Source organism: Corvus moneduloides, chromosome 8 (assembly GCF_009650955.1).
Source record: "Corvus moneduloides isolate bCorMon1 chromosome 8, bCorMon1.pri, whole genome shotgun sequence".
Classification (NCBI taxonomy): domain Eukaryota; kingdom Metazoa; phylum Chordata; class Aves; order Passeriformes; family Corvidae; genus Corvus; species Corvus moneduloides.
In genome coordinates this window covers 2,202,682-2,229,574 of record NC_045483.1, presented here as the reverse complement: position 1 = coordinate 2,229,574, position 26,893 = coordinate 2,202,682, and the positions used below count along the sequence as shown (strand labels likewise).

At 47.9% G+C, this 26,893-nt stretch overlaps 1 protein-coding gene across 5 annotated transcripts in view; it reads left to right on the top strand.

Annotated features, from left to right (window-relative positions):
- Positions 1–971: 971 nt before the first annotated feature.
- Positions 972–26,893, top strand: part of PTPRE (protein tyrosine phosphatase receptor type E) — an 88,717-nt gene continuing 62,795 nt past the window's right edge. The window contains exons 1-3 of one of the 5 annotated variants that reach the window (XM_032115616.1): positions 11,732–11,905; positions 12,325–12,436; positions 26,215–26,297. In XM_032115616.1, coding sequence (XP_031971507.1) covers positions 12,398–12,436; positions 26,215–26,297 — 122 coding nt within the window. In that variant the 5' untranslated portion in view covers positions 11,732–11,905; positions 12,325–12,397. Of the gene's footprint in view, positions 997–2,913; positions 3,028–11,731; positions 11,906–12,324; positions 12,437–26,214; positions 26,298–26,893 lie in introns of those variants that run through there. The other 4 variants (XM_032115624.1, XM_032115621.1, XM_032115623.1 and 1 more) reach the window with 4 other exon arrangements.

The window sequence follows — 26,893 nt, the reverse complement described above, 5'->3', positions numbered from 1 at the left end:
ATTGTACAGCTTGGCTTCCCATTTCTGTCTCATGACTCATTAATTTTGGGACCACACAGCCTAATAGTACTTTTAACTCCTGCACTAATAGAAAACGTGGTCATTTTGTCCAACATGTATAATAATTCTATTTATTTTACTGCCTGGCTATAAGCACTCATTTAAATTAATATCCAATCCCTTGCAAATGGTTACCAGCGAGAAAATTGCTGACTTGCAGTCATTTGATCTGCAAAAATGTTCATTCAAATCCAGCTCCTCCCTGGTGCTGTGCCCACTTGCGCTGCCATATCTGCTCGTGGAAATTTAGCGTCACACTAAATTGCTGTTTCCTTTGTCAACACGATGCCAAAGGGATGCAATTAGGCCCTGATGAAGTTTCTTGCAGAAGACACAAATATTCACAGATGTTCTGATATTTTTTTTTGTTCTGGTGGGTCTTTCTTTACACCCCCTAAAAGATGTGACATCCTTCAGAGCACCAAAATGTTGTGTGCGTGGGTGTGAGGGTTTGGAAAATAACGTGGAGAATCATTAAGGTTGGGAAAGACTTTTAAGATTACTTGGATCTTTCCTGGAGGAGGGATTTCTCCTGCTGCAGTGCTCTTCTTGTTCTGGGACATCTTTTGGAAAACTTAAATGTGGTGTGCATGGATATGGGGGGTTTGAAAGTAATCCAGAGTTTGATTAAGTTTGGGACTTTTAAGATCGCTTGGATCATCCCTTCTGGAGGAGAGATTTCTTCTGCTGGGAAGCTCTTCTTGCTCTGGGACATCCTTTGTAAAGCTTAAACGTGGTGCATTGGTATGGGGGGTTTTGAAAGTTATCCAGAGTTTGATTAAGTTTGGGAAAGACTTTTAGGATCACTTGGATCCCTCCTGGAGAAGGGATTTCTCCTGCTGGGAGGCTCCTCTGGCTCTGGGAGAGGTGTGTAGCAGGGACTGGAGCCAAGAGGCAGCAAGATGTGCCTTGAGCCGCGGTGACTCCTGATTCTCGGTAATCCCCTCCTCCCTGTCCTACTTTCCCACCTGCCGTTTCTATTTCGGGTCTCCCCGTCCCGCTTCGCTGTCCCTTGGAGGGGACGCTGGGGACCGCCAGCCTCAGGTGTGTCCGTCCCACCGCCGGGCAGCGACACCTCCAGAGGGGCCGGGCAGCGAGGGCACGGAGCCCGCAGGGTGGCAGGTGCCCAGCGGGGACTCCGGCATCCCGGGAGCACGCGGGGATGGGACACGGGGAGGTGCGGCCCGGCCAGAGCTGGGCGCTCTCAGGGGCTCGGGAGGGAGCCCGGCGCTCGCAGCCCCCGCGTGTGCCGGGGAGCGGCGGGGCTGTGGCGGGGCTGTGCTGGCCGTGGTGGCGGTGGCACCGGCGGGGCTGTGGCGGTGGCACCGGCACCGGCGGGGCTGTGGCGGGGCTGTGGTGGCCGTGGCACCGGCGGGGCTGTGGCGGGGCTATGGTGGCCGTGGCACCGGCGGGGCTGTGGTGGCCGTGGCACCGGCGGGGCTGTGGCGGTGGCGGTGGCACCGGCGGGACTGTGGCGGTGGCGGCAGTAGCGGTGGCACCGGCGGGGCTGTGGCGGTGGCGGTGGTGGTGGCGGCGATAGCGGTGGCACCGGCGGGGCTGTGGCGGGGCTGTGGCGGTGGTGGTGGCGGCGGTAGCGGTGGCACCGGCGGGGCTGTGGCGGGGCTGTGGCGGTGGTGGTGGCGGCGGTAGCGGTGGCACCGGCGGGGCTGTGGCGGGGCTGTGGCGGTGGTGGCGGCGGTAGCGGTGGCACCGGCGGGGCTGTGGCGGTGGCGGTGGTGGTGGTGGCGGCGGTAGCGGTGGCACCGGCGGGGCTGTGGCGGGGCTGTGGCGGTGGTGGTGGCGGCGGTAGCGGTGGCACCGGCGGGGCTGTGGCGGGGCTGTGGCGGTGGTGGTGGCGGCGGTAGCGGTGGCACCGGCGGGGCTGTGGCGGGGCTGTGGCGGTGGTGGTGGCGGCGGTAGCGGTGGCACCGGCGGGGCTGTGGCGGGGCTGTGGTGGTGGTGGCGGCGGTAGCGGTGGCACCGGCGGGGCTGTGGCGGGGCTGTGGCGGTGGTGGTGGCGGCGGTAGCGGTGGCACCGGCGGGGCTGTGGCGGGGCTGTGGCGGTGGTGGTGGCGGCGGTAGCGGTGGCACCGGCGGGGCTGTGGCGGGGCTGTGGCGGTGGTGGTGGCGGCGGTAGCGGTGGCACCGGCGGGGCTGTGGCGGGGCTGTGGCGGTGGTGGCGGCGGTAGCGGTGGCACCGGCACAGCCCCAAGGCCGCGTCCCCCCGGCCGCGCCGCTCCCGCCGCAGTGCGCGCCGTGTCCGCCAGGCGGCGCCGCGCCTGCCGCGGGCTCGGGCTCAGGAGCGGGATCGGGATCGGGAGCGGGAGCGGGAGGAGGCGGCGGCCGAGGGAAATTTCCTGCCGGGAGCCGCCGCCCCGGCCCACAGCGCCTGCCCGGGCGGCCCGGCCGCGCCGCCAGCGGCCCGCGGAGCCACCGCAGCCGCGCAGGTGAGCGAGGGCGGGGGGAGGGAGCGCGGACCGCCGGGGATGCCGCCGCCCGCAGGTGCCGGGGAGCGGCCGGGTGGTTCCCGGTTGTTGGCGGCGCTGCCGAGCCGGGCACGGCCGGGGAGAGCGGCGCTCCCCGGGACCGGCCGTGGGCGCCGGCGCGACAGCGCGGCCACATCCCGGCAGCGACATCCCGGCGGCGACACCGCGGCGGGGGCAGCGCCGGGCGGGCGGAGCGGCGGGCGCAGCTCCTGGCGGGGCCGGGACACCGCGCGGCGCTCGGGAGATGCGGGACGCGGCGGCAGCAGCTGCGCCAAGGGCACGGCCGGCTCCCCGCGCATCCCCGGCCATCCCTGGACATCTCTGCGCATCCCCGGGCATCCCTCCCAGGTGTCCGCGCCCCGGGCTCTGCCCCGCTGCCGGGATGGGGCTGGTGCCTGAGCTGCGCCTTTAAAAGCGATTTTCTCCCGTCGGTTCCCATCCAGCCCCTCCTGAGGTGAGCGGGGCTGGGGGCGGCGTTCAGGTGAGCGGGACCGGTGTCTGCGGACGAACTCTTCTGGTCTCCCACGGTCAAGGCTGGTGTTGTTTAAACTCGCTCTATTTCCATTCGTTCTATTTATTAGTTTGCTTTCACGCGACTTTTCACTGCCTCCCGTCACAGGATTTTATTTTTCTCTTTACTCGCGGCTTTGTGGAAAGGGTTAATGGATATTTGCTGTGGGATGGAACAGTGTTTTCTAATTGTGAAAGGCTGTCTCCTGGTTTTTTTTCCCCAATTTCTCAGTGAGGTTACTCTCCATGTGGCTTATTTCAATAGCGTGAAGTGATTTTCTGTGTATTCAGCTGCGTAGCTGTCTGTGTCTGATTTGGATGGGGTAGAGACTGCTGAGTTGAAAGAAAAGACAGCGCTTATCGAGCTTTGTTTTTTGAGATTTTTCTTCCCCCTAAGATGTTATAAGCCGTGGAAAGTAGAAATAAAGAGGCAAAGAATTGAAAAAAAGAATTTTTAAGTGCGTGGCAGTCATACCTTCTGTGCAGATTGTGTTTGGGGCTCGTAAATAAATAAATAAATAAAATAAGTAACTTCTGATGAAAACCAATGACGTTCAGCTGGAAAGTGGGTGTAGTTTAGAAGAGGTTTAAATGTGGATAAAATGTGCTTTCCTCATCCTGGAGGGACGTTATGACTTTGCTGGGGGATAAATGAAACCAGTTCAGCCTTGGAATGGGAAGTTGCAGGTGGTTTGGAGGGGGGGAACCAGCTTGGTGTTGTTCTTGACCAGGTGGAATTTGGGCTTCGAAGAGTCCTTAATGGGGAGTAACGAGGTGTTTACGGGGCTTTGTGCTTGGGGTGGTGGCGCTGAAGAGAAAAGGGGTGGGGATGGAGTGGGACAAGCAGAGACTGTCAGGTTGAGGTCCCCAAGATGAGGGGGCCGCGCTGGTGTGGATGCAAACATCACCTGTGAGGTGCTGGATCGGCCCAGCAAAGGGAGTTAGCTGAAAACATTTGTTTTCTCAAGTGCCAGAACGAGTTGAAATGTGTGGAGTCAGCTTAGAAATGTGAGAGAGCAAGGGAAAGAAAGTAACGTGAGAAACAAAATGGTGTGGGCGTAGTGTTTGATTGCTTTACTGTGCTCCCAAATAAAGGGATTGCTGTGCTCCCCCAGCCATCCTTGCTGTGCTCTGACTAGCATGCTCTATATTCCTGAAATGCTGGAAATATGTTCTCCCAAGCACAGAGCAGAACTGAATTCCTGCTTTGAAGGCTTCCCTGGCACCTTTAATAAACCCAGCCATCGTTATGTGCCTAAAGCGTGGTGCTGGGGCTGTTTGGGCTGCAGGAATTTCTCCTCAGGCTGGGAAGTGCAGGTGCTAAGTGGGGAATTTTAGCACATTTAGGTCCTAGTTTGTATCTTGGTTTCTCTCCTGCTTTCCACCTGACATGTTCATGGTTATTTATCTGTTATCAAGCTCAGTCGAGGTTTTTCATCTCTGAGTAAAGGGCTGACCTTTCCATAAAACAGCTGTCGTAAATCCCTGAATTTTCTTGGTCTTATTCTTCCCTCGCCCTCCATGGCATTCCCAGCTCCTGGGTGGTGTCAGGGATGTGCCATGTGGGCTGAAATTATAGGAAGGCGGAAAATGATTATTGGGGGACTCAGCAGGTGCAGTGTCTGTGTAAAACCTTCCTGTCCCACTCAGGTTCCCGTGGAGCTGGGGCAGAGGGCAGAGCTGGTCCTTGCCTTGCACAGAGAGGGCTCCTCCACCTTCCCAGCTGGAAGGTGACAGCAGGTTAGGAGGAGGAGGATCTGGAAGTTTGTTGGGTTTCTGGACCAAAGGTGCAGAGCTGTGCTATTAACTGAGCTGGTTTCTGAGTGTGTTACAGCAGAGCTCTGTCTGGTGTACTTGGTGACCTTTGTCTCGCTCATTTAAGAGATTTTGTGAAGAAAAATGAGTGGACAGGGGTTGACAAACTGCCAAGTGAAATAGAGCTGGAGGAAGTCAGCAGTGCAATTCTGCCCTGTCACAGACGTCCTTGGTGTTCTCTCAGAGTCAGATCCACGTGTTAGAGATGCACGGAAGGGTTGGAAGTGACCTCAAAGCCCGTCCCATTCCACCCCTGCCACGGGCAGGGACACCTCCCACTGTCCCAGGCTGCTCCCAGCCCCAATGTCCAGCCTGGCCTTGGGCACTGCCAGGGATCCAGGGGCAGCCCCAGCTGCTCTGGGCACCCTGTGCCAGGGCCTGCCCACCCTCCCAGGGAAGGGTTCCTTCCCAATATCCCATCCAGCCCTGCCCTCCTTCAGCCCCCTTGTCCTGTCACTCCGTGCCCTTATCAAAAGTCCCTCTCCAGCTCTTGTTATCAGTAAAGTGTTTATGTTCTTCATGCTTGGTGATGTCAGGGAAATTTGTTCAAGGTTTTGGAGCAGGTCAGTTGCAGTGGAAAATAAAAAAGAGCAAGCGTGGAATGCTGTGGAGGAGGAAAAGCAGGAAAATCCCAAGAATAATGATCATTTGTCGTGCTGCTGGGAGCACAGAGAGTCCACCCTGCTTGCTGGAGCAGTGGGAGGTTCTGCAGAAAAATGGTTCAATTATAGAGAACCTGAGCATTGTGTTGGTCCCTCCTGGGAATGATGTCGTCATTTTGTAAATGTGACACTGTGTTTCAGTCTCTGTTTCCAAAAGACTCCTCAGCACGGATTTATGGCACGGCTTAACAGCAGGTGGAGATCCTGTGTGTGTGGAGGTGGCGGCAGAGCACTCGAGGGCCGTCAGCAATGAATGATGATGTTTTGGTGGAAAAAACCCTTGTTTTTACATAAAAAGTTAAAGTGAATTATTCTGTGTCTGGACACGCCATGAAAATTTCTCAGGAGAAGTGGTTGAAAACAGATGTTTTGGGTAGAAGCTGCAATTCCATCCTTATTCCAGGGGGGCTGGCAGGAAGGCACCATATTTCCTTAATAAATAGTGTGGTAGGAACAGCACAATGGGATGGGTTTGGTGAATCATCCCTGCAGACTCCCAATTCTGTCACTTGCTCCACATCCAGCAGCCCCAGGGAGGCTGCAGTTTTCCAGGGCTGCATCCCTGCGGGTTGGGAAGCGCCAGCGGAGCAGCCACACCTGAGGGACGCTGTTTGGATGCCCGCAGTGAGCAGCTCTCTGCTCCTTGATAGGCGTTTCATTATTGATCTCCTGCTGCAATATTAATGGCAGCAGAATCCCTCTGTAAGCTGCAATATCGTTCTGTGCCTGGCATGGAAAGTGGTGGAAATTGGATCCATGAATTATTAAGGAGTTTGGAATTGTGAGGTCTTGGCGGAGCGTTTACGGCTCCCCTGGATGTGACTCTGGTTTTATGGGCTCGGAGCTGTCTCAGGGAATGATTCGGGTGTTGCTTGAACTGATCTGTGATGTGATGCAGCAGAATTCGGGCTGAATGAGAAGTGGCTGCTCTGTGCAGGATTTCTGCATCCTTTTAAACTCTAATCTTACATTTTTTACTCATTGTGCCTTTCTGCGCAGGGTTTCATCCTGGTGTTGTTTTTGCCCTGTCTGATCTGCATCCCAAACGCTCTAAGTGTTAATATTAAAAAAAACCCCTGCCTGTATTTATTCCAAACTTCTTGCTCCAATGTAGATATCTCTTCAGGTTTGTTGTACAAATATATTTAATGCTTGTTTAAGCCAGAGCTGAAATGAGATACTGATAAGGCAGAGATTAGGAGGCACTCAGCAGCAGCATTGTGCTGAAGTGTTTGTACAGGATTTAATTTTGAGTTATTCACATTATGGAATGTATTTTTAAGACATGTTCAGCCGACTTACTGCAAGTATAATAATAATTCCATCACTGATATCCTTTTGCCTGCCCAAATATGTTTCCTGCAGAGGATGCCTCACCAGTGACATCTCCTGCCCCAAAAATGCCCTTTTCCCTTTGGCTCCTGGCACTGACTCAGTGCTGAAATGGCAAAGTAAAATCTGCTCACAGAGATCTGTCTGTGTTCAAAGGTGTTTCCTGGCTAAGGGAAGAAATAAAACCGGGAAGAAGTTTGCTGGATTAGTTTGTTGCTTGCAGTGATGGTGAATTGTCACTGGGAAATGTACAACGACTCAGCTGTGAGCTTTTCTATCACTTTTATCCCCTCTGTAACAAGGAAAAAGTGCTCAGTCCTGAAAACTTGGCTTATCCGAGATTTCCTTTTTCTAATGTACAGCAATAATTTTTTTGGTAAGAGTGAGAGATCTGAGCAGGTAAAACCAAAAACCAAAGCTGTAAATCAGGCAGAGGTGAGATGAGACATAAACTAAAAAAATACATGAGCGATAGAAGTGACAATTTTTGGGATTCTTGTGTTGGGAAGAGGCAGCTCTTTCCCACAGGAGTGTGAGGATGCCCCAGCAGCTGGAAGGAGCTGTGCCAGGAACAGCTGTTCCCTCAAGATAACACACAAACAGGGATGCAGCAACCAGGATCACCAGGAAGAATGAGGACTTGGAAAGGCTTTGGTTCAGTAGTACAATGAATTTTAAAGAGAAAGCAAATAACAGGAGATTTACAGGGCAAGAAGTGAAAAGTGTGTTACGTCACTTGTAAAAGATCAAGACAAAATAATCAGGTCAGCTGGAGGATAAACCTCCAATTTCTACGTTTTGTTGCTCTGGAGGAAATAATTTAGACTGAAATACCCAACTCCACATCCATGGCAGGATCTCACCCTTCTGAACTCAATCGATTCCAGGTTTCCTGATGGTTGGGTGTTCCTTTAATTGCTGTGGGGTTTGAGTTTTCTTCCCTTTCACCAAAATCAATCTCTTTCATCTGGTAATTTCTGGAGGAAGCTGAAATGGAGCTGCTGTGGTTCATCATGGTGCCCCTCCAAGACCAGCAGAGCAGTTTTGGTAGAGCCAGAGTGGGATGAACTGGGGAACTCGATGCTTTCAAACACCCCTCTGCCATGGCTGTGGAGTGATGTGGGTTGTGATGAGGACGGAGTGGTTGGGTTTGGGTTGGTTATAGGAGCTGGTACTTCCTGCGTGTGATCCTGAATCCCACAGGTGCCCCAGGAGCTGCTGGTGTCCTGTCTGCGTATTCCCGAAGGTGGGACCATGCTCTGTGAGGTTCAGACCATGTCTGCCTCCATCTTGGCATTTGCTCCTGTAATTTCTTACCTCCTCTGGTTATTTTAATGGAATTTTTTGTCCGAAGGAAAATCTAACTCTGGTGAATGAAAGTCAGTGTGATGACAGCTTGAAGCCAATGATGACAATTCCTGCTGGCAGACCCTCTGGTTTGCAGGATATTTGATAAAGGATCTGTAACTATTTCTTCACCAAGAGCTGTAATTCCTCAGCTTCAGAGCAGTTTTCACTCCTAACCCTTCCCTCACCCTGCTTACCATTTCTTTTGGTAAATTCCATCTTGACTGTCTTTTGCCCTTTAATCTTGTCATCTTTGCTGGTTGTCCTTGGAGGATTATTTTCCTTTGCATTCCTGGCCTCGGTTTCTGCTGGAATATGCTGTGGATTGCTGGAGCTGCAGTGCTGGGCTTTTCCTGAGTAGTGAAATCCTGATTTAAACAAGCCATAAATAACGTTTGTACCCCGTGTTCTACAGGATTAGATGTCTCAGGTACTGAGTCTGTTTAATTTAAATTTGGGTTTCGTAAGTGTCTTCAATCATGCTGCACAATGTCACTTAAAGCATTTAATTATTCAATAATATTAATTGATCTGCAGCTTGTCTTTCTACTAATCTGATACAACAAAGTTTGCAAATCGCTGCTGAGAGCAAGACTGTGGTGGAACAGCTTTCAGATTGCAGCAGAAAAGCCTTTGTGTAACCACGTTAAAATGATAGATGTTTTCCCTGTTAAACATGGGGCTGGGTTTAAATGGGTTCACGTTATCATTTTGTTTGCAGATGTCAAAAGCTCATTAATTTTAAGTCAGACTCCCTACCTTGCTGCCTCAAATTGCTTTTAAATTGCACGTGTGCTGATCAATCTTGAAAAGCCCAAATTAAAAACTCAGCTGAGGGCACGTTTCAAGGCCACAGATTCAACACTTAATTCTAATCTGTTCTCCACAGGCACACCTCCCACTCCAGCACTGGTTCCCGGCAGAAGTGGGGGGAGAGGAAGTTGTAGAGACTTAAATATTTCTGGGAAGGCAGAGAGGAAAGGAAAAGGTGGAAACAGGGAACTATATTTAAATAATGACCTATTTACATTATGTAGTTTGAACTACTAGAAACAGCTTGTGATGTTGAGATAATTGCTGCTGTCATAATGGGGCATCTTTCAAGGAGGAACCTCAAATCCTGGGGTCAGTTTGGGGCCCCTCAAGACAGGAGAGCCCTGGAGGGGCTGGAGCGTGTCCAGGGCAGGGAACGGAGCTGGGAAGGGGCTGGAGAGTTCCTGAGGGAGCTGGGAAGGGGCTGGAGAGTTCCTGAGGGAGCTGGGAAGGGGCTGGAGAGTTCCTGAGGGAGCTGGAAAGGGGCTGAGCCTGGAGCAAAGGAGGCTCAGGGGGGACCTTGTGGCTCTGCACAAGTCCCTGACAGGAGGGGGCAGCCGGGGGGGTCGGGCTCTGCTGGCAGGGAACAGGGACAGGAGGAGAGGGAACGGCCTCAGGCTGGGCCAGGGCAGGCTCAGGGTGGACGTTTGAGGGCAATTCCTTCATGGAAAGGGTTGTCCAGCCCTGGCACAGCTGCAGTGATGGAGTCCCCATCCCTGGAGGGATTTCAAAGCTGTGTGGATGTGACACTTGGGGACGTGGGGCAGTGGTGGCCTTGGCAGTGCTGGGGAATAGTTGGACCCAATGATCTTGAACCTTTCCAACCTAAACATGTCCATGATTCTGTGATTTTATTCCACTTTTAAGTCCTCGATTTCACCTGAGCACAGCATGACCTGGGACATGCAGAGAGCACAGCTGAGCTCTCTGCAGTCAGATTCTTCACTTTCTCCTTTTTTTTAGTGTCTTTGAAGGGTGAACTGCCCAAGTTATTTACAAGTTCTGTGCACGTGTAACTTGAGCTGTAATTTGTCCTGAAGAAGCCTGAGAACTGCTGCACTGCATCAAACTATTTACCCTTGAAATTTGGCCTCATTTACCAGAATTTTCCGAGGAAGAACCTTGAATAATTTCCTTGGAAAATCACCGAACCCTCAAAACTTTCTCTGTGAAGAGAGTTTTACATTTCAGTTTTCGGGGATTAATACTGTGCAGGATGCTGGTGCTGACCATGTTCTTTGAGGGCAGTTTTGCTCTGTGTACTTTTACTGGAATGGGATTTAAAGATGGCCAGGCTGTCCCTGAGGTTTTTTCCCCTCATTCCGAAGGCCATCACTGGGAGCTGTAATCGGAACCAGCTCCAGAGCGTGGGAAAGGAGGAAAGGAAGGAACTGTCCTGCCAGACAGCATTTGCAGAACTGTGCCCAGCTGTCCAGGGCCTGGGGGAAGGGAGAAAGCAATGGTGGGGTAATTTCTCAGTGAGAAATGCAGTCACAGCTGTGTATTATTTTTCAGAAGTGTGGTAAATGGCTTTGAAAAATTTTTGATTTTTTCTGAATTGAGGTATATTTGAAACTCTTAAATTCAGTGCCTTCCACCAGCTCTACTGCTCTCCTAAAGCTGAGCATGAACCATGTCTTGTGCTGTTCTGTGTCCATCCAGCAGTGCTTTGGACACCTTTAGCCATCTTAAATGACCATGTTATTATTCAAAGATATTTTGATTCACTCCCTCTGATGAGGGAAAGGAGTTTGGGAGATAAACTGGTTGAGTTTCAGCGTTGGGTAATGTACATTTCACACACTTATGTCTATACAAAGATAGAAATTGATTCTTACCACCGAAAGAAACGAATCAAAGCCAACAGAACAAGACAGAGTAAAATACTTTTAAGGTGCAATTTCTGTACAAATGACAGCAATCCCTATGATTAGATAAAGGACATGGATGGTTTGAACGGGAATAAAGCAAGGTGGGAGTTGAGGATTTGCTTAGAAGTCAAACTTCAGCCAGTTGGTGTTTAGTTCCCGAGGGTGGAAGTGGCTTTGTTGGGAAGCAGAGGTGTTGGGCAAAGCAGGATGAAGAGAACCATGAATTGAGGTGAGGGCTGTGGGGATGCCCATGGACCTAAAGGACAGGGTTTGCAAGGGGGGCTTGGGGGATCCCATCTCTGCTCTTCACCTTCCCAGGATAACCAGGTACAGGGAAGAATTTGGAGCTGGTGAGGGCAATGGGCTTTGAATTTCTGCTTTGAACAATCAGAACCTGAATGCAGAGAACACCTTGCACGTGTAATTTTATGTGCATAAAAGACTTTGTCATAAAAATTGATTTTCATTGCAAGATCTGCCCTCATTTTTTAATGACTTGAGCATGGCTGAGCTGTAGCTTTCACTTAGTTAAACTCATTTCCCAACTGCTTTTCATTCTGAGACATGCCATGGCTTCGGTGGTGATTGTTGAAAGGTGCTTTGACTGTGAGGATGAAACAAAAAAGATTTTTGGATTTTTAGAGAAAATATGAAACAAAAAAGGTGAATTTTAGAGAAAATACTGTATTTCTCTTGAGTATTTTCTCCCAGAGGTGGTACAAGCCCTTTGTTGATGTCCAGTGGGCTGCTGCTGCCTGGAGGAGCCACAAACACCAATTGTTTTGGGGAACATGACTGGCTCTGGCACTGAACACTGCAGCCATTCATGGGCGCTGCCTCCAGGGCTCACAGGAACCTTTATCCCTGCAGGGAAACTGGAATTTTCCTCGGAGACAGAAGCAACAAAGCCCAAGGGGGAAAATGAGCCCGTTCAGCAGTGATTTGTTTCATCCTGTCAAGGGCAAGGCAGGAGTGTAGGGAAGTCCCCTCTTCCCTCAGCCAAAGGCAGGTGATGGCATTTCTTGGTATTTGGGACTGGTGGTTGTGTTTTATGGGTGTGAGGTTTATTTTTCTCTTAATTTCCCTAGGTCAGGAGGGCATGATGCTTTTCTTAAAAATTCCTTGTAGTATTGGTCTTTTTATTATAATTTTATCTTAAAAATACCGTGTTAATCTTATATGTGTTGATGAATTGTATCTGTGGGATGTAAATGTGGCAAAATATTGTGATTTCAGGTAGAAAAGGAACTTCTCAAGCCGCTTTCAGCTCCTCAAATCAATAATTAGTGATGCAGCACATAAATATCACAGGCAGCAATGCATTTGCAGAATTGGTGGCATCAGGGATTTGCTGCTTAGGGGTTTGCAGCAGTTGAGCAGGAGCTAATAAATTATCAAAGGTATTAAAGAGATCCTGTTAATTTGCAGGGCCAAAAGGAAACAACACTCAGAAACCACAGAGGCATTTGTGTAATTTCCAGCTCGGTGTTTAAGAACTCCCATGAGAACCTCTTCAAACCACCAGGTGTTTTCTGGCTTTGTAAGTCTCCCTGGAAACATCTAAACAATTGCATCAGTCGCTGCTCTTTGATCGGAGTCTTTAAAAGCTGTAACTCTTGTTTAATTGCAACACGGGATGTTTGGCAATAGGAATTTGGGAAATAGTGGCTCCTTAAAATAGCTTCAAGCCTAAGGCATGGTAAATACATGATTAATTCTGGTTGTATCAGGATAGTAAATAGTGGCAATCAGTAATTATTGTAGTAAAATTAATTTGGGGGTCGTTGGGGCAGCAGCGTTGGTGTGTTTCTTTAGGTTGGGATTTTTAAATTTATTTTAGTTATGACCAAATTTAAATAATTGAGCAAGATTTGTGTTCATGGCAGCAATGCCCTGGTGTTGCTGGGTCCCAAAAAGGGGATTTCTCCATACAGAATCCCCACAGCCCATTTTGCTTCTGGATTCCTGGAGAGCTCTTAATTTTACCTCATTTTTCCCAAGTCATGCAAGCAGGTATTAAACACGTTTATGCTGATGTGGCTTTCTGGAGGAAGAATGGGCAAACAAGGCATCCCCAGTTTATGAATTTCTGGGATGCTAAAATCATCTGTGTGCTCTGTTTCCAAGCAAACAGAGTCAGGACAATGGGGAAAGGATATTATTACTGCGCCTCTGGGACTCTGCTACAGCATTTTATTTTGAAATAGGCTTTAATATATCTGACCTCATACCCTGAGCAGGATAAGAAAATGCCAAGTGGATAGCTAGCTTTCCTTATTTTGGGAATGTCTCTGCTGGTGTTGTTTGAGACTGTCTTGAGTGTCTGTCCATGAGCTTTTGGCCAGGCAGGATCAAGTCTTTAAAACCTCTTGCAGATCTTCCACTTGGATCTGAATGGACGAGGAATCTTCAGAGTCCTGGACCCTAGAGGGGCTTAAAATTACATCATGGCCTTGTGATCCAGAGACCCAAATCCAAATTATTTCTCCTTTCACCCTCGAAGAGCGTTAGCAAATTTATTCTGCAGGTGCCTGTCAAAGCTTTATTTTAACTGCAGTTTGGTGTTAACTGGGTGCCCTGGAGCAGGCAGGGGATCCCTTGCTGCAGCCTGAAGGAAAGCACTTGAATTTCACTTCATTCTGGGTTTAATTGAACAGATTTGGGGCATTTTCCGAGGTTGTTTTTCCAGGAGAAGGAGCAGCTTTCGTGCTGGGAATGCTGAGCAGTGGTTCCTGTGTGTGTGTGGGCTGTGTCTGGGCCCTGTTACGCCTCATTTTCGGCTCATGTCTTTGGGGGAGACCTTCTGGCCATTGATGTCTTCAATAACATTTTTACTGGGAGCATTTAAAAGAAAAATTCTGCTGGTTCTCATTTTCCTGTCCTGATGTTTCTGCAGAACAAATGGAACAAATGTGTTGCATATTCGTGCTGAGTTGACCTCAGTTGCCCGTGGCCCACGAGGACCTGCCAGGAGCCGACTGAGGCTGTGCAGGCTCGATTTCAGCAAGACTTGGGCTGATCTTGGGATAAAATATTTACTCTGTTGTGAAATAATTCATATTGGGAATATACCAGTTATGTGTAAGGATGTGGAGCTGCTGGAACAAGTCCAGAGGCGGCCATGGAGCTGCTCCGACGGCTGGAGCCGCTCTGGAGCTAGGCTGGGAGAGCTGGGGGTGCTCACCTGGAGAAGAAAAGGCTCCAGGGAGAGCTCAGAGCCCCTTGCAGGGCCTAAAGGGGCTCCAGGAGAGCTGGAGAGGGACTGGGGACAAGGCATGGAGGGACAGGACACAGGGAATGGCTTCCCAGTGCCAGAGGGCAGGGCTGGATGGGATACTGGGAGGGAATCCTGGCTGGGAGGGTGGGGAGGCCCTGGCACAGGGTGCCCAGAGAAGCTGTGGATGCCCAAAAGCAGCCAAGGCCTTTCTGAGCTGATGGATTCCCAGCTCTGTGTTGTTTAGAGCTGAATCCATCTGCGTAGGCACATCTGATCACCAGTTTTTGAGGGAAGAGTCCATCTGAAAGATGGGCTCTGTTATTTGAGCCTTTTAGAAGCAACCAAGTCACAGAGGGTGTTTTCATGGAAAAACAGAGCCTGTGCCAAAAGCTGGGCATATCTCTCCACTATTTAAGGAGTAGGAGCAACTGGAGCAGCAGAAGAGCCAATGGAGAGTCCAGTTTGCATCTTGACTTTAAACCCCTGTCATTCGTGGACTTCTCTCTGTAAAAATGTCTAATGCACTGGAAGTCCTGGTAGTCTGGAGGGGACAGGAATCACTGTCCTGGTTGTCATCCTCAGCCCTGAGCAACTCCTGGAGCTCTCTGAAGATTTACCCGTGTCCATTTTGTGTTTCAGCTTGGAGCTCTACAGCTCCTTCCTTGTCAGAATTCACAGAACAGTGAGAGTCTTGTATTTTTTTAAGGAGTTTTATCTATTTTTGTTTCACCCTCCCACTGGTGCTTTTTGTTTTGCATCTGGATTTCTGGCTGTTTATCCAGCCTTTGAACAGGAACTCCTGGAGCCAGCAGTAATAATGACTTAAGGAGGAGTGGAGTTCACCATTTCTTTTTGGATCATTGTACTGAAGAATAGCTGAAATAAGCAAAAACTGATAAAGGTCGGAGTTTTCATCTCCCACACTGGACAAACAGTGGTTCTGGCTTCTGCAGGAAGGTCTTAGGGTAGCAGCATCCACTCAAAGAGGTCAAATCCCTGTAAGACACATCCAAAATCTTCAAATGAAGGAAACTTTATGTAAATGCAAACAAGAAATGCTCCCTGAGGGCAGTAACTTTTAATTCATCCCTTCAGTGTTACGGAAAACAAACTTGGAACCGATTTCTGTTCATTGAAGCATCCCTGTGAGTCTCTGGAGGATGCTGGCCTCCTGCCTGTGCACCTCTCCAAGGAAGAGTCCTCTCCAGTCGGATGAAAATGTGAAGTTGGGAGGCAGAGAAACAGTTTATTCACATTATATTAATCCTAAAAAATGAAGGAAAGGCTGTAGGTGAACTCGGCATCACAGCACTTTTATAATGAACGTTGACAATTGTGGGGGGAAGTCAATCTCCTGTACATCATAAATGACAAAACAGCTCCTTGGATCTTGCTGGTGGATCCTGGAATGGAATGGTTGGGGCTGAGGAAAGGCTGCCTAGGATGGAGATGGGGGCCATACTCAAATGTTTCCTGCTGTTGAGGTGTGTGATTGTGAGAAAACTCCCTGTGATAAAACTCAGTCCCTCAGAAAGGAGAGATTGTGTGTGCTTATCTGGAAATTACCTTTCCTCCACGCTGATAACGTTCTGAGGAGAGTAAAAATAGAAATTGCCATCCCCAGCCTGGTGTTATCGCTTTGGGAACAGGTTTTCTATGGCTCCAGCTGATGGAAAAATGTATTCCTTTAATAATATTGAATACAATCTGTGGTGTTGGGGAAGTAGAGTTGCATTATATGGGATGTGGAAGGGGGAATTGAAGGAAATAACTTGTTCAGTCTTATCAGGATATGTGGATCCCAGGCTGCAGCAGGGTGGGAATGGGGGGTTGGTGCTTCTGTTCCCATCACACTGGGCTAAATTATTGCAAAGCCCATGCAATCCTTGAGCTCCAGGTGGGACGAGAGCAGGACCGGCCGTTCCCTGGCTCCGTGAGCAGCGGCCTCACTCATCCCAGTCTTTCTGCTCTCTCCATCTTCCCCTTTTTCTCCAAGGAGCCACAATGGGACAGAGATTTTTGGCCAGGAGAAGTTAAAAACTCACCAGAGGAAGCAGACAAAGGCTGAAGCAAATGAACTTGTGCTGATGTCATTTCATCTGTCTGTTGAAGGCTGTTGTGGTTATGTCAGTGTCTTCTTCCAAAAGAATTTTTCTTCTTCCAAAAATAGTTCATAGGTTTCTGCCTGTTCTCAGCTTCTTGTTCATGCCCCTGAGCTGCCGCTCTGCTGGCTGTAAATCCCATCAGGGAGATGTTTCCTTCTGCAGAGCTTTTGCCTTCCTAATTTAAAAATGAATTTATTTATTTATTTTAACCCAGGTATTTTCCTGGCCTGGCCGCAAACACTGATGCAGGGCAGCTCAGGGAGTTCTCAGCTATGGAGGGAGGGGAGGGGACGAGAGAGGAAGGTTGGAAAACAGAAATCCTTTGATCTTGGAGATTGTTTTTGTGCTGCTTGTATTCCTGCATGTGCTGCTCCCTTGTTTTCCCACTGCTGTGAGCTGTGCCTGCTTTGTGTGATGTGAAAAGAACATTTCCCTAATGCTGTGGGGTGTTTTAGACAGCTATGGATTGGTTATGGGGTGTTTTAGGTGGCTATGAGGTGTTTTAGATGGCTTTTAGGTGGCATTGGGATGTTTTAGATGACTATGGGGTTACTTTGGGGTGTTCTAGATGGCTTTTGTGTGGCTGTGGTGTGTTTTTAGATGTTTATGGGGTGCTTTAGATGCCTGTTGGGTGTTTTAGATGCCTGTTGGATGGCTGTGGGGTGCTTTAGATGGCTTTGGGGTGGCTTTGGTGTGGTTTAGATTGTTATGAGGTGGCTGCTGAGTGTTTTAGATTGCTGTGGGGTGGTTTGGATGGTTATGGGGTGTCTATGGGGTGTTTTAGATTGTTATGGGGTGGCTGTTTGGTGTTTTAGGTGATTAAGGGATATTTTAGATGGTTATGAGGTAGCTGTTAGGTGTTTCAGGTGGCTGTGGGATCTTTCAGATGGCTATGGGGTGGCTGTGGAGTGGTTTAGATGGTTATGGAATTGCTGTGGGGTGGTTTAGATGGCTGTGGGGTGGTTTAGATGGTCATGAGGTGGTTTAGATGGTTGTGGGATTGCCATGGGTGGTTTAGATGGCTGTGGAGTGGTTTAGATGGTCATGAGGTGGTTTAGATGGTTGTGGGATTGCCATGGGTGGTTTAGATGGCTGTGGGGTGGTTTAGATGTTTATGGGATTGCCATGGGTGGTTTAGATGGTCATGAGGTGGTTTAGATGGTTGTGGGATTGCCATGGGTGGTTTAGATGGTTGTGGGATTGCCATGGGTGGTTTAGATGGTCATGAGGTGGTTTAGATGGTTGTGGGATTGCCATGGGTGGTTTAGATGGCTGTGGGGTGGTTTAGATGGTTATGGGATTGCCATGGGTGGTTTAGATGGTCATGAGGTGGTTTAGATGGTTGTAGGATTGCCATGGGTGGTTTAGATGGTTGTGGGATTGCCATGGGTGGTTTAGATGGTCATGAGGTGGTTTAGATGGTTGTGGGATTGCCATGGGTGGTTTAGATGGCTGCATTGCAAATGGTGGCCGTGTCTCTGTAGGTACCACATGAAGACAAGAGTTCAGAACTAGAGCAGGAAGAATAAAATCCTGTTATTGCTGAGTCAGTGGGGGACCCAGGGTGGAGAGCTCTGCCTGGGAGGGCACAGAGGCTGGGAAGGAGCCGTGCCAGGGCCAGCAGTACCCTTGGGCAGAGGGACTGGCATTGCCCAAACCCCGCATCCTGATGGGAATTTGTTGCTTTCCCTGGATATCCCATTTAAGAGCAGGGAGCTTGTCCTGTTTGTGCCCCTTGTGTCCCAGGGGAGCTGCCTTGGTCTCAGGATCCTTTCAGAGTGACAGTGTCACCAAACTCCAACCTTATTGCCAGACATTTGAAGTTGTTTCCAAGATGTTTCATGCCACAGATCGGTGCAGAGCTGCGTCATCAAGTTTTTCTCCTGTTTATTTATTAAATAACTACTGAAAACTCCTCATCAACAAATACATCTTGACTATTTAAAGGAAAAAAAATCTGTCCTCTGTGCACATCTCCCGTTACCCTCTCCAGAATTGCAATTCCTCTTCTGATCCAGAGGCAAGTCCAGAGCTTCTAGAGCAGAACCCGAAAATGTTTGTTGCAAGCACACATCCCTTGTTAAGCAGTACTTACATAAAACATGCTGACACCACTTTGGGGAGATTGAGTAGGATGCTTTCTCAGCTGTTGAAATTTGCACATGAGATGGAAGATGTTTTCATTAAAAGAAGGGTTAGCTGAATATTTTTTTCCCATTTATTCCCACGTGTCAAAATCAAAGCAGAGTTTCTCCAGGCATTTTGCCCATTTCTGGTTTTTTTTTCCTGTTCCTCTTGTTCAGTTGTTTGGATTCTTTCCCTCAAGGTTGGGATTTTTATGTATTTTTTTCTCGTAGCGGAGGAATTCAGTTATTTAAGGAGGCAAATACATATTAAAATGCCTTTTAGACAGAAATAAACACCATGACTGGGTTTAGCTTCCTGTTTATTTTTGGTAGCATTTGTAAATTCATTCTGGAATTTATTGGATAGGCAACGGTGAACTGGGGACAGGCAGAGGGAAACCAGGGAGGTTTTCCCAGTAATGTCCTCCCGCTGTAGAACAGCAGTGAAAAAGATCACAGCAATAAAGTTCTTTTAGCTGTACACATTCTCCTTCCTTGTGACTTCTCTAATCTGAGGCCATTCCTGTGATAACATCTCACTACGTGGTTACTTAGTTGATTTTTTGAGCTGCATTTCAAAAGCCTCCTGTCAAGAAGGAGAACTCCAACTTTCCTAATCCGTATTGAAATGACTTCTTAAAAGCCTAAAATGGAATCTTATCTCTTCTTTCCCCCTGCAGTGAGAAGAAACGTTCCCTTTGTCATTCCTTTATTTTTATTTGCTCTGTGAGGGCGCGAGCGCCTCTGGCCACTGAGAAAGTGGAGCAAAAGCTTTTTTTAGCAACTAGAGCAGAATTTTCATAATAAACCTGATCTCGTGCAGTTTCTGAACTCCTCTGGGGAGAAGTGAGGGAAGGAAGCTGGAATTAGGGAGGGTTATAAGCAATGGAACTTCAAGGATCCTCATTCTAAAAACTCTCCGGGGATTTGCCACCGCTGCCTGGATTAGAGGGCCCTTTAATTTGCTTTTAATTAAAACGATTTTCGTTTATTCTGTGCCTTCTTCAGAGGTCCCAAGGCACCTCACAAAATTGTGATGCTGTGTATGAAATGCAAAATGCATATTCATGTGGTGCTGAGCTTTCACGTGGAAGCTGAGGATGAAGGAGAGTTTAACCTCAGTTTTGTTTTTTCTTTTAGAGCCTCAGATCCCAGTTACAGAGCAGCTTTTCAAGCACTGTTGTTGTACGTGTTTGCTCTCAATGAGTTGTAGTCCAAAGTGTAAACAGTGACCTTCCATAAATAGCTTATCTGGATGCTATATTTAAATAGCCAGGGCTTTGTTTTTGCAACCTCATTCAGTCAGAAAGAAGGAGAAAAAAAAAAGTCATGGAAATACCTTTTTTTTCCCCTTTTTTTTGAAAAGGAACTGCACCTATTGCAGAAAACTCCCAAAGGAAATGATGGATTAAAATGGAAAGTGCTGCATAGCTTGTAAGTATAGTTAGGTTATGCTAATTTTCTTTTAAATAGCTGATCTTAATACAGTGTAAATACTAAAAAATGCAGAAAACCCTTTCCTAAAGAGGACTGTGCTACAATTTATTTGTGTACTCCGAAATGACTGCTAACGAGGAGAACAAATAGGCCGTTTTCCCCTATTTTAAGTGACTTTTGTGATGCTTTCTTTCTTTTTGGTTATTTGCTGAGGCATTAAACCCTGGATCAACACAGAAACCTGAGGAATCCAAGAAATAATATGGATAACGTAGTTTCAGGGATGAATTTGATGTCCCAGCTGAGGTGGCAGAGACAGTGCTGGGACAGAGGAGCAACAGAGAGGGGGAGGCTGGCAGGAGCAAGGAATTTTTCCAGAGCCTTGAGAAGTTGTTACACTGGTTCTTGTTTTGGGAGAAGCACAAACTGTACCAGAGCAGATGCTGAGGTTTTTTTCATGCTCTTGCGAGGTGGGGGTTGGTCTCTTCTCCCAAGGAACAAGGGACAGGGCAAGAGGAAATGACCTCAAGTTGTGCCAGGGGAGGTTCAGGTTGGATTTTTGGGAAGATTCCTTCATGGAAAGGGTTGTCCAGCCCTGGCAGTGGTGGAGTCCCCATCCGTGGAGGGATTTAAAAGCCCTGAGGATGTGACACTTGGGGACATGGGGCAGTGGTGGCCTTGGGGGCCACAGTTGCACTTGATGATTGTGGAGGGTTTTTCCAACTTAAACAATTCCATGATTCTGTGAGTTTGGACAGCTCTGATTTAGGGGTGGCACATTTTATAAGGGATCCCTCCCCCCCAGTCTGCTGAAGGTAGAATATCCCTGTGTGCTTTCAGGCAGTGGTAAAAATTCAGGGACTGTGCCATGAGTTTTTAATATCTGATATTTAAGAGGCAAAACCGGAACAAAGTCCTTCAGAACAACATAAAGATGGTTGTTTCCTAATACAGTCTTGAAAAAATGGGTCTTCTGCTCTCAGAGAAGAAAACCTGAAGCTTTTGCTTGCTTACAGAGCGTCCAAAATTTCCCTGTTCGAATTTGGGGAAGCAGAATGCCCTTTTTGAGGATGTCACACCAGAACTGTGAGCAGCATATTTTCCCATAATACTCTTTTTGTTCCCTAAATGAATGCAGCAGTGTTTGCTCCTACGGAGGAGCTGCTCATGAAGAGTTCACAGAGGTTGCTCGGATGCTTGGAGGGGGCACAGGGCTGTGCTCAGCACTTGCAGAGCATGAGATTTTGGGGGTTTTTGGGAATTTAACTTTGAAATCCCAAATCTTTGCATGGTCAGGGACACCTTCCACTATCCCAGGTTGCTCCAGGCCCTGTCCTGCCTGGCCTTGGACACTTCCAGGGATGGGGCAACACTTGAGTGTTTCAATTGGAGGCATTTGGGTTGGTTTGTTTTCCTTCCACCCTTGTTTCCCCAACCCAGTGCCCGTCTCTTGCTCTACAATCCCATGAAGTCTCAGTTATTTCTAAAACTGATCAGGTGGAGGCTGTTTGGGACAACATCAGTGAGACACATAAAGTGTCTCCTGAGGGCAGGTATTCCTTCTTCTCCCTGCTCTGTCCTGTCTTGGAGCAGATTCCTGATGGTTGGATCTTTCTTCAGGTCTGGAGTGGATTTTTTCCAGTGAGAAGCTGCTTGCAGACTTTGGCCTGAGAATCCATGGATTTCTGTTTTGTAGAAATACTTTAGGCTGTAGGAAAACTGTATATTCAAAGTACAAATGACACTTAGAAAGTAAAGCTGGGCAGGCCTTTCATGTCTTTATTTTTTTTCTTATTTTTAGTGGACTCTTACCCTGAGTAAAAATTAAAAAGATGCTTATAACCATCTTATGGAACCGCTGTGCTCTGTAAATAATAGTAAGTGACTGGTTTAGGGCTGTGTTCATCTGAGACCAAGGAATGTGCTGCTCAGGATGATTCTTGTGGAATTTGAGGTCGTTGGGATGATGGAGTTGGAAGCAGCCATCCACACCCAGCTTTATTAAGAGCCAATTTACGCCTTTGTGCTGAAAACCCACAACAGTTGGGTGTTTGAAATGACTTTTAAGCCATCTGTGTTGCATCTCTGTATTCCATTGTTTCATCCCAGCCCAGATGTTGGGAAATGACTGACAGGAGTTGGAACTCCAGTACAAATTGCTATTCTCTTGGAAATGAGGATTTTGTCAAGTTCTGGCTCTGGGGAGGTTGGATGAAATGGGCTTCCTAGAGGAACATCAAACACCACGGTTTGCAGCTGAATGAGACCCCAAAAGCTGTGTGAGAGCCCTCTGCTCTCCATCCCTTTCGTGGTGCTACCACCCTGTGGTATCAGAGTGAATTAGGATCTCCAGGAAAATGGGATTTGTGTTGTGTTGCTGCCCATGGAGTGGTGTCAGCATCAGATGGAAATCCCGTGGATGAGTCAGATCCTGCTGTCCTGATGTGCAGCTTCAGGGCACGAGAAGTTCCTGTAAATTATCCAGGCTCGGTAACACCTTCCCAGGCTTCCCCAAACCAGTGTTCCCTGGAGCACTGATGTGCTATGAAGGTGAGGGAGAGGGACGTGGAGGGAAGATTCCCAGGATAACCCAGGAGGGATTTGGCCAGCTCAGGTCTGGAGCAGCCTCACCTCTTGCTGCCCTCAGGAGCTCCTCTGATTTATCTGAAGCTGGAGGTGCAGCGAGTGCCTCAATGTTGTCATTCCAGTCGTGCGTGAAAGGAAGTTCCTTAATGAGAACGCAGCAAAAGTCATTTTCATAATTACTGTTCTAAAACACACTCATGAAATACTGATGAATTTGCTTGACAGTTCCTGGAAAACCTGCACTGAGGCCCAGCTTTCCGCAGAAGATTGGCCCAGGTGGTGTCCAGAGCTCATTGCCAAGCTCAGCTTTGCTGTGATCAGTTTTAAAATCACTTGGAATGTTTCTTGCAGGGTGTACAGCCTTTCCGGTAGAAGCAATTAATTAATGTCAGGTGGAAAAGGGGGCTTAAAAAAACCTTTAGGGGCAGAAATAAACTGGATCCAAGCATTCATTTACTTACTTTATTTTTTGAGGAGAGGCTGTGGACCCTTTTCATGCATGTTTGGGATATAATTGCACTCCTGTCAGGGAGCATCCAGGCTGAGCTGTTTGCATTTCTGCTGCACTGAGGTGTGGTGGCATTTGCAAGTTCATCTCCCTCGAGTGCTTGAGGCAAATGGTCAAAACATCAGCAATTGCAGTCTGCTGGAATAACTGAGGCTTGTAAAGCTTTTTATATTCATCAAGAAGCAATTTCTCTTGGGGTTTTTTGAAGATTCAGTACAAGGGCTGGATGTTGGTTAACACAGTCCTGATTTTCTATTCTGTGTACATCCCAAACATCCTAACAAACATCCTTAGGACATCAAAACCCTGGAAAACATGCAAAGCCTGACCTCTGAACACAGTGTTTTCTTCCTGTTTACGTTGGCCCGGGCCCTTACAGAATGATTTATTTTGTTGTGCAGACAATTACCAAACAAGTTCACATCTGTGGAAGCTGTGTGAGGTAGATATTGAAACCTGGCACGGTTCTGCAGGTTCCTGACCTTCCAGGAGATCATTCAGGACTTCGGTGTGATAACATCATCTTATCACTGCCGACAAGGGCGGTCAAGACGAAATGTATGCCGTAGCAGGGAGCAAACTCTGCAGCCAGATTTGCCCAGCAGCTGCTCCTCATTTAATCCAGACAAACACGAGAGTGGAGGTCTTTGCACATCCTTTTCCAGCGGATGCTGTCGAGCCCAGCCTCCCGAGCAGCACCTTTGGCTGAGGGGCTGGAGTGCTCGCTCAGCTCGCTGGCAGATGGCTCTGCTTTGGGAGCAGTTGCTGTGCTGGAGGGCAGGGATGCTCTGCACAGGGACATCCAAAAGCCTCCTGGGGCTGACCAGAGCCAAATCCAAGGGCGTGAGGATGTGAAATAGAACCTGGAGGAGAAGGATGGGGACTGAGCTGGGGAGGAAAGTCATGGAGAACACCAAACTGAGCTCTAGCCCAAAGTGCAGAACAAAAAACTGGTTCTATGAGGGCAAATTGCAACAGGATTTATGGAGAGAAGAAAATTCCCTGTGAGGGTGGTGTGCAGGAGGCTGGGGGCTGCAGCATCCTCTCCCCAGAACCCCCAGCACACATCCCTCAGCCTGGAGCTCAGCCCTGCTTCCAGCGGGAGGGTGGGCAGGATGATCCCAAAGACTCTTCTCAGCCTCTCTTATTCTGTCTCACAGAGCACTTCAGTTCACCTACATCCTCTCCAGGAAGCTCTACATGAAATGAAGTGACTTGTTACTGCTAATTGTGAATTAAGGACAAAAAAGAGTCATCAGGAATGACTTAGGAAGGGGAACTCATCTGTGTGCAACTCCAGCTGCACTTGGGCACATACAGTGTTACTCCAAAATGCTGGAGGCCCTGACACTTCTTACCATCAATCTGTGTACTTTGTGCATTATTTTTAATAATTATCATTATTCTAAGCAAATGTTTGGCATTTCTGCTCAGAGGCTGTATTGACAGAGTAGTGGGGCTGCTCCCAGCAGGGTTTGTGCTGTTCTGGGGGAGTTCAGTGCCTTAAAACATCCTGTGCTTACAGTCGGTCACTGAATTATATTTTCAGTTAATTCTCATGAAGTAGCTGTGCTTTTATGCTTCTGTTTTAACCTTGCTGGTGCAGAATGGGAAATCCAACCAATTCTGTTGATTCAGAGGAAAGTAAAATTTTACATGTATGTAATGTTTAAATTATCAGTGCTTAGACTGTAGGGCGAAGGGAGAGCTCAGCTTAAACATGACAAGGGCTGTTTTCCTGTAATGGAAATCTGATCCATAGACTGAATGAAGTAAAAGCATCTCTACAGTCCATAGTTTAGGAATTTAAAGAAAAAAACTCAATTTTGGTCAAGTCAGTACAGTTATGTCTTAAAATACACATACTTTTGTGGGTTTAGTGATGCATTTTGCATAGGTGGCTGAGCATTCACCAATTAAATCTCAGGTAAAAGCTGTGTGTGTAATGATTTTGTTCAGATCTTTTTGTTGGAGCAGGGAAGGGTTCCCCTTTGCAGAACAGAAACCTCTGCAGGTATCAAGTACTGACAGAAAATGTCTTGAGGGCTGGATCCTTGTAGAAGGAAAAGGTTGGGAAGCTGCACAGAAAGTTATGCAGATTAATTTCAAATTCTGCTTTGCTGGGGGAATCCTGCTGGCTTAGGAATGCTGATGGATGAATCACTGGAAAAGCTCCTCTGGCCTCTTTTGGGCAATATTTAGGGAAATGTTTCCGTGCCAGTGCAGGGAGGTGTGGGGACACTGTGGGCTCAGCCACAGCTCTCAGCATCAGCCACCTCCCCTGGGTGCAGGATGTGGTTCAGGTGAGCACCAAAACCTCGGCATTTGGGTCAGAAATCCCCTGCTGGCCTGACAGCCCTGCCTGGGGCCCTCCTGGCTCTGATCTGTGCCTGCACTTTGCACAGGGTTTGGGGTTCTGGAGGTTCAGGAGGGATGGGCAGAGATCCTGTTCCAGAGCCAGCAAATTCTTCTCAGATCTGCTGAGTTTAGGCTGGGCTTGATGATCTCAGAGGTCTTTTCCAACCTCGTTCATTCTGTGACTCTGTGACCAGTTCTGTGGCATCCTCCTCAATTTCACCAGTTTGCGTTGCTTGGGATTGCGTGGGGTGAGATCCTTCCCTGGAATCTCACCAGGAATGGTCACTTGGACCAAACTGAGTGTCTTTAAACCTCCCTGTTTATCCTCTTCCCAGCCCCCTGAAGGATGGCATTACTTTTATTTCTGTTGTCCAGGAGCCAGCACAGCTCCTTGTGAAGCACCACTGTGAAAACCAGTGAGTGTTGGGGCAGGAAGATTAAAGGGCAGGAAAAGGGATTTATCTGCTCTCAGCTCTCCACCTGTGTCCCATGGTTAAAATACCAAGAAGTCAAGAACTTCAGTTTTATATTTTCTAAAAATGATATTTTGGATGTGTCCTCCATCACAGCACCATTTATAGTGGTTGCAGTTTGGGAAATAAGGAGAAAACCCCCCAGTGTCTTGCTGTTCCACATAAATTAATTTTTTTTTTGTCCTTACTCCTGAAGCAGAAGTTTTGCTTTACTACTGAAGAATCGAGTTGTACTTTGTTTATAAAAATAATCCCTGCAGGTCCATCTTCTGCTGGCTCAAAGGCACTTTGAAAAGGGCTTTGCCTTATCTCAGTAGCACATCTTGGGAAGTCATTTAGTGAGCAAATTGCCAGTTAATTGCCTTGATCTGCTGGTGATGCTCAAAATGAACTGTTCTTAATCATGATATCAGAATATCTGTTCTGTTCTATTAATTAGCATGCTGGAAATAGGATATGTTTTTTAAGGAAGCTATTTAAGCTGATCTCGTTTGCTTTTTATTTTTAGTTAATGCCTTTAGTTGGTTCCCTGAAAGAATCAGAGCTCTGGGTGTGCGAGAGGCAAAGGAACATTTCCAGGACCAGTGCATGGTAACACTAAAGATTTTTCTTAAATAAATTTTGAAGTATCTCTCAGGCTTTTATGTTGGCTGGAAAGCTTCTGTTCAGACATTGTGGGGTTCATTTCATAGGATGTTTATGATTTAATTTCACCTCTACAAAAGCACTTTATGGTTTGTACCTGACCTGTGGACAGAAGGTCCCTTGGGAGTCAGTGTGGTTCCATTTTGTGTGGGTTTGGGGTTTGTTCTTATTTTAAAATGCTTTTTTGCAGACTAGGATTGACTTAGCATTGACATGAGTTTAGTGACCATGAATTTTGGGGATAATTGGACTTGGCTTTTTGCTCTCCAGAAATACATACTTTAACTATATATATATATATACCTATATACACATACATACACATATCTATCTCCCTCTTTAGGCAGCTTCATTCTGCGATATGGCCAGAAAGCTACAACAGTGAAAAATCCGTGCAAAATCAGCCAGAAATGAGATACAATCCCATTATTTGGTCCAATTTATTTTCCAGCAATATGAATGTGATTCTTTTTTGGTCTTTCAGGAAAGGGACTAGGTACAATTGGAATCTTTCAGAATCCCAGACTAGTTAAGGTTGGGAG